This window comes from Nestor notabilis, unplaced genomic scaffold (genome assembly GCF_000696875.1).
Source record: "Nestor notabilis isolate BGI_N333 unplaced genomic scaffold, ASM69687v1 scaffold19268, whole genome shotgun sequence".
Taxonomy (NCBI): domain Eukaryota; kingdom Metazoa; phylum Chordata; class Aves; order Psittaciformes; family Psittacidae; genus Nestor; species Nestor notabilis.
In genome coordinates this window covers 451-13470 of record NW_009941816.1, presented here as the reverse complement: position 1 = coordinate 13470, position 13020 = coordinate 451, and the positions used below count along the sequence as shown (strand labels likewise).

General features: G+C 45.8%; 1 protein-coding gene across 1 annotated transcript in view; it reads right to left on the bottom strand.

Annotated features, from left to right (window-relative positions):
- LOC104410824 (beta-adrenergic receptor kinase 2-like) overlaps positions 1–12051 on the bottom strand; it is a 55809-nt gene extending 43758 nt beyond the window's left edge. Inside the window, 1 exon segment of the mRNA XM_010021088.1 lies at positions 11939–12051. Within this exon segment, the coding sequence (XP_010019390.1) occupies positions 11939–12051 (113 nt within the window).
- Positions 12052–13020: the final 969 nt, after the last annotated feature.

Here is a 13020-nt window from a genome sequence, read left to right as displayed (position 1 = left end):
GAACCACTCTATGAATAGTTTTTATGTATATCTCAAAGCCCCGCCTGGAACACAGCTCCATGAACACTGTGATCCCAGGGGAGCACTCTGCAGGGTAAGCACCACGTCAACTTAAACAAGAACGGGGAGGGCTGAACATTGTTAATCAGGTTCAAGGTTATAAATTATTCAGTGACGAACTCGCTAATCTTTTTATCTGCTCATTAAAAACTATGTTTTCTCTGTGTATTTTAACAATCTAAACAAAATACTGATTCCAAGCGAAGAGGAAGCAGTAAATAGAGACTGTTGTTCTGCACTCGGGAAATGCAAGGTAGTAAAAGAAAAGCTATCACATAAGTGGCAGTACTGACAAGTACCCTGTTCTATGGGTAGATCTTTAAAAATATACATTCTAGCTTAACATGTTCAAAATAGTGATGGTAAAACTTAATGCTTCTCTTAAATATGTAAAAAGTGAGCACATTGATGGCAAAATACCTCCAGTTGTACTGATACCACCACATGATGGTGAGCACGGGCGGTACACCCCACTCTGCATCCCTCTTCTGCCAACCAGTCCTTCCCCTGGTCACTCCATGCTTATGCAGGGCTCATAAATGAGCATGGTGTGCAACACCATAGGCCACAAACTTCCCTCCACTCAGCCTCCTGGTTGACTCGAGCCCATCACAGTGCCTGCAGTTGGAGCACTCCTGTGCAACGTCCCGTTCCCACTGACCACTAGACCATTAGTAACAGAATGAGCCCTTTTAATAATAATGACATCAAGAATGCTTTCCTCTGCTCCAACAAGTGCACTGCAAGAAAGTACACAAACTTATCTCAGTCTAGACAACGGGGGGAGATAATGAAAAACTTAACATGTGACTGAAGTGTCCAGGAAAACACTGATTGTGATAGGAACAAAGGAGCGCGCCTCCTCCTCCTCTGCCTCGACACGCAGTGCTTCTGGTCTGATGGATAACATGTCAAAGGAACAAAATGTTTTGGCAGCTACAGAATCTGAACAAATCTGTAAAGTGATCACAGGCTCCGGGAGTCCACACTGCATTCCAGCTTCTGAACACAGGCTGCCACCCCTTCAGAAGCACTTCTCCTTATCCAGATGAATAAATAGGAATAAGGGACATGGACTAGATTATGACTACCCAGAATAACCACCTTCAATTCTCACACAGACGTCAAAGGTAGAAATCCTTCTGTGTTCAAAAGAAATGAAGCAGAGTCCAGATATGCTTCAGAAGGATGGAAAATTTTAAAATGGAGCCTAGCACATTCCACAAACAGGAAGGAAGAACCCTCTCTGCTTCCATATACTGAATCATCAGTTGCCCTACATGTAAACAATCTGGGTTAAAAGCTGCATTTCACAGAGACGTAACCATTTCTCAAAAGCTTTCCATACCCACATGTGCTTTCAGCACAAACCACGCACTAATGCGAGGAGTGGACTTCTTTGCACAAGTTCATCTCAGTTCACAGCATGATCTACCTTAATAGCAACACTCAAAAGACGCAGAAACAAAAGCTGGCTAAAAATGAAATTCAGAAACAAAAGCGTATCTGACTGTGCTGTGGCAAAACCTCCTGTCTCTGTATCTTTTCCCTTTCTGAAATAAAGAATAGCAAACAACAGGAATATAAGAAACGCTCAGTTCGCTGTCCACATACCACAGGTCAACTGAAATAACAAGTACATCTAGGGGAAATCGTAAGTCAGGCTTAAGATTTTATAAGAAATGCACCAGGGACTATGGATATTTCACTGCTGGTTTAACCAGGACTGAAGTGGGGATCTGGGAGCATGATGCAGCCCTTTGCCCTTGACCAGGCAGGGAAGGGAGCTTCACCGTGCCAAGGTCAGTCAGAGAGGACTAACGCAGTGGTGACCCAGCAACCAAGTTTTGGGAGAGCTCTTCACTGCAGATAAGGCAGTCACCTCCATCCCTGGCAGTGCAGGCAGTACCCACGTAGTGCCTCCTGCTGATGTTGAAGGGGGCAATGGGATGCTGCAAGCGCTCGGCGTGCTTGTCTCGTACTGCCCCATAGGAGAAGCTGCCCTTAAAGCAAAGGCTGAACAAACCCAACCAGCTTGTGAAGGAGCTCAGAGTGTACTGCCTGCCCAGGAGCAGGAAGAAAGATGACACTGACATCTAACTATAAACTCTGCAAGCAGCACAGGTCACTCTAACCCAGTCAGCTCCTCCATCGCCCCAGGAGAGGGGTTTGTTACAAGCATGAGTGGAAGAATCCATTGAAAGGAGCTTTAAGCTGCCTCTTGAAGCTCCGGTCACTAGAGCCAGCATCCTGGTCTTTCAGACTCCATCAAAGAAACACACTGAAAAGCAACATTAACGTTAACATACATTTGTCAGTTCAAAAGCTCTCGCTGTCTACCAGTATGTGTGGTGGCACATGGTCTGACGGGACACAGGCGACTGCCGCGGGGCCAAGGTCGGTACAGGCGGAACACGTGTACTTCAAAACACATCTCTGAAAGCCAGGAAGAAAACACATTATGTCCTATTTAAGACAGAAAAGGATGTGTATGGCAGGGGCACCACTCACCCACAGCCCTCCCTCCCAGGCGAGCTACGCCAGCAGCAGCAAACCAGGAGATCCCTCGGAGAGCAGGGTGACAGCCGCTGGCGCCCAAAGGAACAGTCCATTGGGCAGCCCAAGCCAGTACAGACAGCTGGGAATGGGACCCCAAAGGATGAGGGCATAAACAGAAATAGAAGTTAGGGAGGAGGGCAAAATAAACAGCATTCATTTTGGCATTTCCTAGAAGTTCTGCTTTTAATTTCAGAGCTGCATGGATTCTGTCCCCATAGGTCTGATGTACTGAATTGTGCAGGAGTTCTTCTGAAAGAATCTTGCACCTAGGAAATGAAAAGGGTAAAGAAAGATGTGATGGTATGTATGCGAATACATACTCTTACTATTCTCAATCAAGAAGCTACTTACTATTGGCCATACTGTACCTTAAAGGAGCTTTTAATTATTTATCATAAAAGGCCATTATTTTTTCTTATAAAGCACTAAGAGTTCAGATTTGTGGGATATTATATATTGTACAGATGCACCCAACAGCTGCAGGAGAAAAATGTTTAGTCTTATTGCAAGCATTAAAGAATCATACCTGCATTAGGAACGCACAGTTACACTCACTAACATATTCACCTATAAGCTGAACCAGAAAAAGGGGAACAGAAAAACAAACCAAGAATGAAATGGCAGCTTTAGGGAGGCTGGCCTGAGGAGAGCAGAGTGCAGTATGTAACTGCTATCACTTCCTGTACCATCCTGGGCAAGCCCTGAACATTCTCTCCTCAGCTCTCCAGTCTGTAAAATTAAGCTGGGTTTCTTTTCTTCCTCCTCTTTGTCGTCAGGGCAGTAGCATCCTTCTGCACGTGTGTATCCTGTACCCAGCACAAGAAGCTCCTGATGGCTCCTGGCACATCCAAAAACTGCTTAGATGCTAATATTTCTTTCAAGAGAATGTGAGATATTCAACAGCTGAACTACCACTGGCTTTGGCTGCCAGCCTGTGGCACCTCCTTCCCACTCTCCCCATTCCAGCATCCCGTTTCCACACTGGACAGTCACCTTCCATTTATTCTCGACTGCTTTCTCCTCTCCTTTCTTGTTCTCACTCCCTATTTGCCTTTTCCCAACCTCTCTCTCACCCTGTTCTTACCTTGCTCATCATATTCATCACATCCCCTCATCCCACCCCTTCATCTCTGCTTTCTTCTTTGCCTTCTAATTCTGCACAAACACTCCAGCCTGCACCCGCAGGGAAGTCTCCCAAAGCCAACACAGACCTGAACTTGCCACAGTCAGAAAATAACTGAACCCACTTAGACTCAATTTTAAATGAGGAGAAAATCTGAAAGCCTGAAGAATAATACTACCAATGCATCGTCAGTAATACAGCTTCTCCTCAGAAGTATTTTTACTGAGGTTTTGTGGAGAAGGAAAGAAAACAAGCCACATAACAGAAGGCGACAGGGAGAAGAAAAGAAACATCTCGACATAATGAGTAAATCTGTGCGGCTGATTACTAAGGATGCTGTTATTTTCTTGTAGTACGTTCATCACTGGCATGAAGGATCTCTCCAACTGAACAGAAAACTCCCCTTGAACGAGACTAAACTGCAACAATCGCTGGATCTCAGCCCCCAGCTCAGCTTAATGCTCCACTTGGGGGGTGAAGGCGAAGGGCAGCTGCTCGATGCAATCCCTAAAAAAGAATTAGCTTCCCTCCCGTCTAAGAGGTAAAAGAGATGGTGATCATATCACAAGCCACTCAAGCCATTTCATTTTGCTTCCTCTCAGACTTGTACCCAGCTCAAAGTTCAGCAGAAGTTAATACTTCTCCAAATTATTTTGTTCTCAGACGCTGTAAAAGGTATTTTACACATCGCAAAGTTTGTTCGAGCGATTAATGGGGCAAAGTAAATTCCCAGCATCTAAAGCTAGAAGGGACCATTAGACCTTCTACTTACCCCTTACTTGTAAAATTTCATATTTGAAGAGGAAAGAAATCATTAGAAGACTGTGAAAAAACAAAGCCAAAACCCAAACAGTGAAATAACGTGGAAAATACATGTTCCTTTTATTCTTTTACTTCTGAGCATCCTATACTACCATATCCTATTAGTGCAATACCCCAGACAGCAATGCAATATCCAGCTGACTTCATTATTTAATAGAGAAATAAAAGTGATGGTTGGTGCTACATTAATTAAAGCACAAGCTCATCCTACTCTTAGTCTCATCAGCTGACAGATAAAGTAGGGGAAACCACACTTCATCTCCTTCCTCCAATGCAGCAGCACACGCGCCTGCAGCACGGGTCCTGGTCATTCCTGCATGGATACCACACAGGACAAGAACAGGGATAGAAACTGGCACCTACCTCTACCCAATTTTCTGCCCTTGCACACCCTCTGAAGCTGATGCCAAGCCCACTGCCAAGTTATTCACTGCAGCCAACTAATGCTCTTGTAACTGTCAAGGACAATTAACAGCATATTCCACCCTGTTTATGATGGAAGGGATTAAAGCTCAGCCACACTTTCCCCACGCACCCCCCTCCAGAGCACGTACCTCATCCAGGAGACGAAGCAGCTTCACTTGTGCAAATTATAGTAATGGAGCAAATTCACAACTAGAGAGCCCAAAGCAAGAGCTACATAGCAATAATGTCAAAATATGCACTATCCTCATGTTCCTTGAAGATCAGCTGCATTATTGCTGCTGGAATCTGAAACTAACGTAAAAGCCCCTAAGTACATGAATTTTTCAGGAATAACTACACTGCCTGGTAATGTCAAGGACTTGCCCTTCCACCAGAATGCTGCTACTGAGAGAGTACGAGCCGGAGAAATTGGAGCAAAACCACATCTCCTCGCTCCTACTGCAATTAAGTAATTTGTCACTCATCATTCTTGTTCTTAAACAAATACCAAATCCTGAAGACGTGCCAATTTTTTTTTTTAATCTTCCCATATCTATAAAATGTTTAGATCCTTCTTTAAATGCAGCAACGATAAACATTAACTGAGCTACCAAGCACTACGGCCAACGTTTTCTTTCGCCTGTAATTTATTTATTCATTTATAGTCTCAGGATGCAATTGTACAGAGACTTCAGTGTTTATTTGCACTATCCAGATCCATCAGAAAGTTGCTAAAACTGGACCACAGATCCTGCCCCAAAGGCCTTTGAACTGCCAGCATGACAGGGTCAACAAGCCCAACTCAAAGCAAGGACAGGCTGGCACGCAGCCAGTGCAGCCAACCCTTCCTTCTTTAGAGAAGTGCATTTAAAAGGTTTAGCAATGCAAAACTGATCAAAAGTGAAACCTGTTAAGAAATAATGTGGCCTAAGAGTCAGCTCTTCTCAGAAGCCTTTTAAACAAGTTCAAACTGCAGGAGCTGGTGCTTGTCTATGCATCACCACACGCAGCACTGGCCTGGCTGAATTGCTGTTTGTCTATAATAAAGGCTTTGATTTGCAGAACTCTACCTGAGAAACCTCCCCTTTCCCCAGTTCCTTTCAACACATGCTGACAGGATGAATTCCTGGCACACTGGGAGGGAACTGGGGGGTTCTACATGGAAGCAGTTCCTCCCAAGACTCTCAGACACTATTATTTATGAAAGGCACATTTATATAGGTATTTACTCAGTTTTGGAATGATTTTCTTGCAGAAACTAACAAGCATGGGGTGAAGCTCTTGCTGTGGAAACAGCTGTATTTTCTAAAGCTAGGAACTGCTGCTTTTACATCAATTTAGTTCAATTAAATTGTGTTATTCAGCTTATGCACCTGGACCTGGCGGCTCCTGATTGGCTTTTTTCTAATTCCATTAATTACAAAAAAAGAAATAATAATGTTATTGATAAGAAGATTAAACCAGACCATTCCACAGGATTTCACCTGAAAAGAAACCAAGAGCTGCATACATCTGTGTCCTGATGTTCCAGAGCTTTGCCTAAAGTGTTTCACACAGGAAGGCCCAGACCCTGGAAAGCTGTCATACCTGTACAGGGAGCAATGGCTATAGAGTGTATTCATTTTACTGGAAAGGCAAATCTGCCTGCCCATATCTCCCACCAGAAGCATCATCTGTGCTCCATGTGCTGCAGCTGGTCAGATGCATCACAGCAACAATGCAACATCACACCACGGAAGCTTTCCCAAAAAACCCCCCTGGAAACACCCCTGTTTTCAGCACAGCATCAGCAGACGGCACACTGAGCTCTTCCCAGATCACCCTCATTTACCTTTTTTCTTAATTAAAGTAATGACACCCGAGGGAAGGTCTGTGTTTCAAAACATAAGCTTCAGTCTCACAGCATCCCCACAGGAGAGCTAATTGGAGCATCTCCCTCGAGGCCAGAGCTCTATTGCCTGCGCAAAGATGCTCCAAGTACTGTGTGCTCAGGAGCTGAGACTGTCCAGGGCCTCCGCTGCTTATCCAAAGCTTGGAAAATCAAACTGTGATCCCTGCATCTGCCAAAGGTCCTACGAGTGACCAAAGGTACACGTTTCCTTTCTACCTGGCTTAGCTTCTGACCTGTACAGCACAGGTAGCACCAGGGCCCCTCTTCCAGACTCTCCTTTCTTGTCTATTCAAGCTGCAAGAGCTTTGCCATGGGACCTTCGTCCTCCCATGCTCTTCTGCATAGGCCTGTCTTTTATTAATGTGTCACTGCAGATAAGCAGATAAACAAGGAACAGCCTGAATTCCCAAGTGAGAGAGCACTCAACTGGTGCAGGGAGCAGCATCCGCAGCCCTGCTCCACAGGCTCCTGCACTGACAGTCTACATCCATCCCGAAAGCCTGCATTTTCCCTAAGACAGTCCTGCAGCACAAGGCTGAGATAAAAAGCAAGCACACGTTGTCAGCAGCCCCAAGCTTCCCGTATGTATACTAAACTATTTCGAGAAACCCATCTTTTTACTACCTTCCCAACCACACACTTCTACTGACAGCAGTCAGGAGGCTGAATTGCTAAATAAAATTTAACTACTGTCATCTGTCCTCACCCCGAGCAGGGCTGAGCTATTCCACAACAAAACCACAACAAAACTGTTCAGTCCTTCTTGTAATGCTAGCTCAGAAAAAAATCAAGTTTTAACCCCTCCTCAACCAGTTACCACATGAATACTCAGGCATCCCTTTTCAGCCAAGCAAGGTAAGATGTCTACACACTTCATCATTCCTGCACATGAAAACTAACCTTTGAAACACATACATCACTATGAATTGCACTAAACTAAATGAACAACAGCCTTCTTGACCGTACTTGTCAACAGTAATTTACTACTTTAAGTAAAGAAATAAAAAATAGCCTAAGAGAGGAGACAAGAGGGATGGGCCAGTGCAGTGAGTTCACACTGCTCTCCAGGCAGCCAGCAGCACTATTGCTTGGGGCAGGGGACAAAAGGCATGCTGGAGTGTCTCAAATATGTAAAAATACACCCTCATGGGTATTTTTAGCACTTGAAAACTGGGCAGATGCTCTGTTGTCTCACTGAAATGAGAAGACACCATCTCAGAAATGTTAGCTGCATTGCAGAAGTACAGTAACATGGAATTAGTGCATCCGTACCAGTAGTTTGCTACCTGTTTCATGGAAGTGCCTGGTGAACTATGAGAAGCTCCATTTAACAGGGACTCTGGCCTTGGAAAGTCTCTACTGCTTATCTCCAACCCACACCTAACTCCAGGGTCACCTACAGCACCTCTCGCAATCCTTGCCTGGTGTCCACCACATATTCAGCCATCCTTAGCTCTCACCAAGCTTTGTCTCCTGTAGTCTCCACTTAAATGTTCATCTCAAACGACGAGATGTAGTAGAGCTGCAAACCAATAAATGAATTCCTAAACCCATTTCATCCAGAATCCTTTTTCCTTCTGTATTTCACAAAACGCATGTCGATGAATCCATTCTGAACAGTTTGAGTGTCCTGCATGCTGCTTTTAATTTCTCACTTCAGATTTTTCAATTCAATATTTAGTAAGTCCTGGAAATGGCACAAAAATACCAAGAAACAAATTCACTTGACTAAAAAAATTGTAAATGTCAAACAAAGCCCTGAACTGTTCTGCAGTTTTACACAGCCAAGCTTCAGAAATTCTATTCAAATAATTTCCAGTCATTATTGCTACAAGCAGATGGAACAAGCTTCAGTGAAGTACCACCACCTCACAGAGCTGAATTCACAAATTCATTGAATTACGCATTAGATCCTTAATCCTCCATAGCATCTCCTGTTTAATTCTGCATTCATTGGCACGTTTCTGCGCAAAGCCCAGGAAATGCATAAGCCTTTGCAGAATCTGGGCCTGTGTTCTTCTGAAACAGGAAAACAGCACTTTGAAGATTTCTACCATTTGCATTCAGATAGCGAGGAAGAAGCGTGATACAGCACAAGGCTTCCTGGAGCAGCTACATTCTCTAAACAACCTGTGCATAAAGTAGGGTTTGGTGTTAATGCCACTGGTGGGACCCTGCCATGCCATGGAGCAGCAACACAAAAGGTGTCCCAGGTCCCACACGTGCCATCGGAGGGAAGTGAATGCGAACGGGTAGAGGGAGACAGACGGGAAACTCCACGGGTGAACACGGCAACCACCACCTCAGCACTGCAAGCACTGGGAGATTAATCACAATAAACCTCAGAAGCCTCCTAACAAACAGGGTGCTTTAATGAGGGATTCAGGGAGGAGTCCTGTAGACCTGAAGGCAACGACGAGCACGGACCACAGCAGGCAGTGCCGCTCACCTCACATCAGGCAACAGAAGCTGCTGCAGTTCTCAGTACTGTGACGCTGAGCAAGAGGTGCTCAGGGAGTAAAGAGCCACCTGCAGAATCCCAAACTGAGGGGTATGCTTGGAGCAACAGAGAAGCACCTAGAAAGATGCAAAGGGATGACACGAGCGTTAACAGCAACAAAGGTGAAAATTACACAAACAATAGTCAGGAAGATTTGGGTAGAGACAGCACTCTAAATGCATAAGCACAACAAGAAGGCGTTAAAGAAAGCCAGAGAAAACATCATCAAAGTAACCAAGACTGGCAGCAGAGAGACAGAGGTTTAGCCTGTAACTTATGGATGTTACAGAACTTTCAAGAGGTACAAGAAAACGCTGGAGGGAACACGAAGAAACAACTGAAATTCAGAGAAAGAGTACAGTAATGCCAAGAGAGCAAAACTGGGAAACCAGAAGGACAGAGATGCCTAACTCCTAGCTGGAGATGCCCTAGGGTTTCGACAATATTCAGCACTGTAACATGAGGAAAGCAAAGCACAAATAGCTCAGCAAAGAACTGGGAAAGAAAAAGCAACCTCCGTGCATTCAGTGAACCTCAGGTGGTTTAAACAAGTTGGTTTGAACACCTGGTTGGAAAGCAAAGAGCACACCCCAGACTAACCTGCCTCAGCAAGAAGCAGCCGGGTACCAGTGCCTTAGTCTTCACCTCTAAAGGTAAAGTGAGGCTGGATGATAATTGAGGAAAACCAGGTTAAAAGCGTGGCTTTTAAGGAAGTGACTGCAACATGCTCCTTTTTCCCAAGGGGCAGGATTCAGAGGCATACAGGAGCACAGCAGTGCTGCGCGGAACCCTCTGCAAGCCCTGCGCCCTCTTTGATTCCAGTTACTGGATTTCTTGGGCCATTTTTTCTCTACTTTACATTATGCAAATCCTTTACTCAGAACAGAGGAAGCTGCTGGCAAATAAAAGGAGCTGTTATATAGTGTTCTTCCACTCCCTTTGACCAAAATAAGGGAAATCTAAAATTCTCATGGAAAAGTGAAGAACTTCACAAGTCTGCTGAACAGCCTAAAAAATGGAGTGCAGTGAATTTACTCCTTCCCCTGAAACTACAAATATTGGACATTAATTTTGCAGAAAATGATCAGGGTTTCATATTCGCTCATATTTCAACACATCTTCTTTTCCATTTCAGTCCTATTTGTGCAGGACATTCTGCCTTTGACACCCTTCTGTCCACCCATGCGAATCCACCCACAAAGCAGCTCCCAAGGAACAACACAAAACTCAAGGATACCGCAGCTTTCCCAGTCCTTGGCAAGGCCCTTCAGAATGAAAGGAGGAAACGCAAGGGAAGGAAAAGCAGATGACAGAGGATGGAAAAAGGGTCGTTTTGTTCTGGTGTTTTAAAACAACAGAAACACCCTCAGCCTCCTCCTTGGGCACTTCTTGCCTCATCAGTGGTCGCTGTCCTTTTTCTTCCCAAACTGTGATATTTAACGATTTCGGTACAGAAACAGTCTGAGGATACTTCATGTAAACTCAGCAATAATCAGCCCCACGGCCAATAAACTCTTCACCCTCACAGTTTATTTGCTGCTAAGCCTTGGCCTGCAGCCTTGGAATTCATTCTGCTGCACTACAGCTATTTCCTTGTAAACAGGAAGCCCCCTCAAATTTGCATTACAGTAAATTCATTTACTTCATTTGCTCTTATCTCAGAGATATAAAACGGTGCCTACAGGTGTGCCAGGCTCCAGCAAAGAGGCAAACTGGAAGAGGGGGGTAAAACCTTTGTGATACTTCCCCAGGAGGTAACGTCAGAGCACAGGATGCCGTCGCTGGGCAGCGGTTGCCCGCTGGAGACAAACCAACATTCTGCAATAAGGCAGAGCCATGTACTGTCAGGCGTGGAAGTGATATTCCAGTGACCTTCCTGCTATCTGTCCTGGTGACAGCAGGAGCCGAACGCCAGGATGCTGCTCGCAGCGTTACAACCCGGCGCTTGTGCTCCTCCGAGGAGCTGCTCTCACACCCCGAAATGAAAATATATATTTGGAAATATTGTTTTATTTCAAACTCATGTAAGAGAGGACTTTGTGTGCTGTATTTTTTTTTACTGTTACTATATCAACCTGCATTAACCAGCCGATTTATGTAATTTTAAATGAATCACTTTGCCAGCGATACAGAATATTTAAGTATATCCAACACTGTGTGCCTGTTTTAATGAGAGGGATCAAAAAAACCCTAACCAGAAGCCAGCAGGAAGACATCTGACACCAGAATAACGGTCACAATTTCCTACTGCATGAGGAAACCCCTGGTTTCAGTTAGAAGCTGAGAAGTTCAGTCATCTCAAGCAACCTAAGAGCCGTTTGTGGTCCCAGGCTTAGGTAAGTCTGTTCTCATTTATGTCCACGCTTCCTCTCATTCACCTCCTGAGCTGTCCTGTCCGTCCCACAGCACCCTGGCACCGCTTACAAACCAAGTCCCTTGCTTAAGGCTCCTCACCTTCTGCAGAGCACGACAGTCCGGGGGGGATGGCAAACAATCCTTTTCCTTTAATACCTCATGTAATCTGCAAACAGGTTCTTCCACACGCAGCCCTGGGAGCGAGGCGTTGCACCCACCTCACCCTTCACCTCTCCTCCTACTCCGCAAAACTTCCTCTTGCACCGGGCTGCCGCTTCCCGAAGGCGGCTGAACCATCTCCCCGAGCTCAGGGAAGCGACCGAACGCCGGCCACATGCGGGTCCTGGAGGAGGAGAGCAGCATACTGCGGGTTCTCCAGGCCTGCGCTGGGCTACGAGGCTCGCACCACGCTCTGCAACGGGGTATCGGTACCAGCAGCAGCTTTTGAGCCTCCCCGCAAGCTCCACGACTGCTGCTGCTTGTTCCTGCAGGCACTGGAAGGATCCCTCCTCCCCTCTACCCCTCCACATCCCACCTTCCACCTCCTCAGAGGGGTCCCATCCCTGCTGCAAAGACAGAACCCCACTGCACATCCCTGCCACCGAGGACAGCAGCACACACATACCCAAAGCACTGAGGAATGCGAAGGTACCAGCCCTCCAGTAAAGCACACAGCACCTCACGCTAACAGCAGGCTAAATGTTACGGGTATTATTTTCATAAGCATCTCCACACACCAAGAGAAAACCAGGCACCTTCATCTGCCCAAGAATCCATCCTCAACCGGACCTTAAAAACGACTGCCAAACCCCTTCACCCGAGGTTTCATGCCCTTGGGAGGAGGATTAACAGCGGCCGAGCTCCCCCGCGCCCCTCACCTTCCACACTGCCCAGAATTCAAGCCCAAAGGCAGAAAAACAAGTGCCCAAGTGCGAGAGGGCTTCAGTGAGCCCTTGCTCGCGGCGGAGCTGGGCTAGGCCACCAGCAGCCGTGCAAACTGCCTACACGCTTTGCAGTGCATTGGGGGGTTGGTTTTTTCTGTTGCAGTCTTTAGCTCGCTGGCTAAATCATCATTTTACATACATCCATATATATACACACACAGAGAGAGCCACGAAAGGGAGGGAAAGCTTACTTTTCATTTCAGCAGTAAATAAGTAAGCGATGCTCAGGTGGTTTTATAACGCGGGCATAACCAGGGACTGTCGTTCAGCAGAAAAGATGCTTTTCATAGAATCCCAGCCTGGTCTGGGTTGAAGGGACCTTAAAGCTCCTCCAGTTCCAACCCCTGCCACGGGCAGGGAC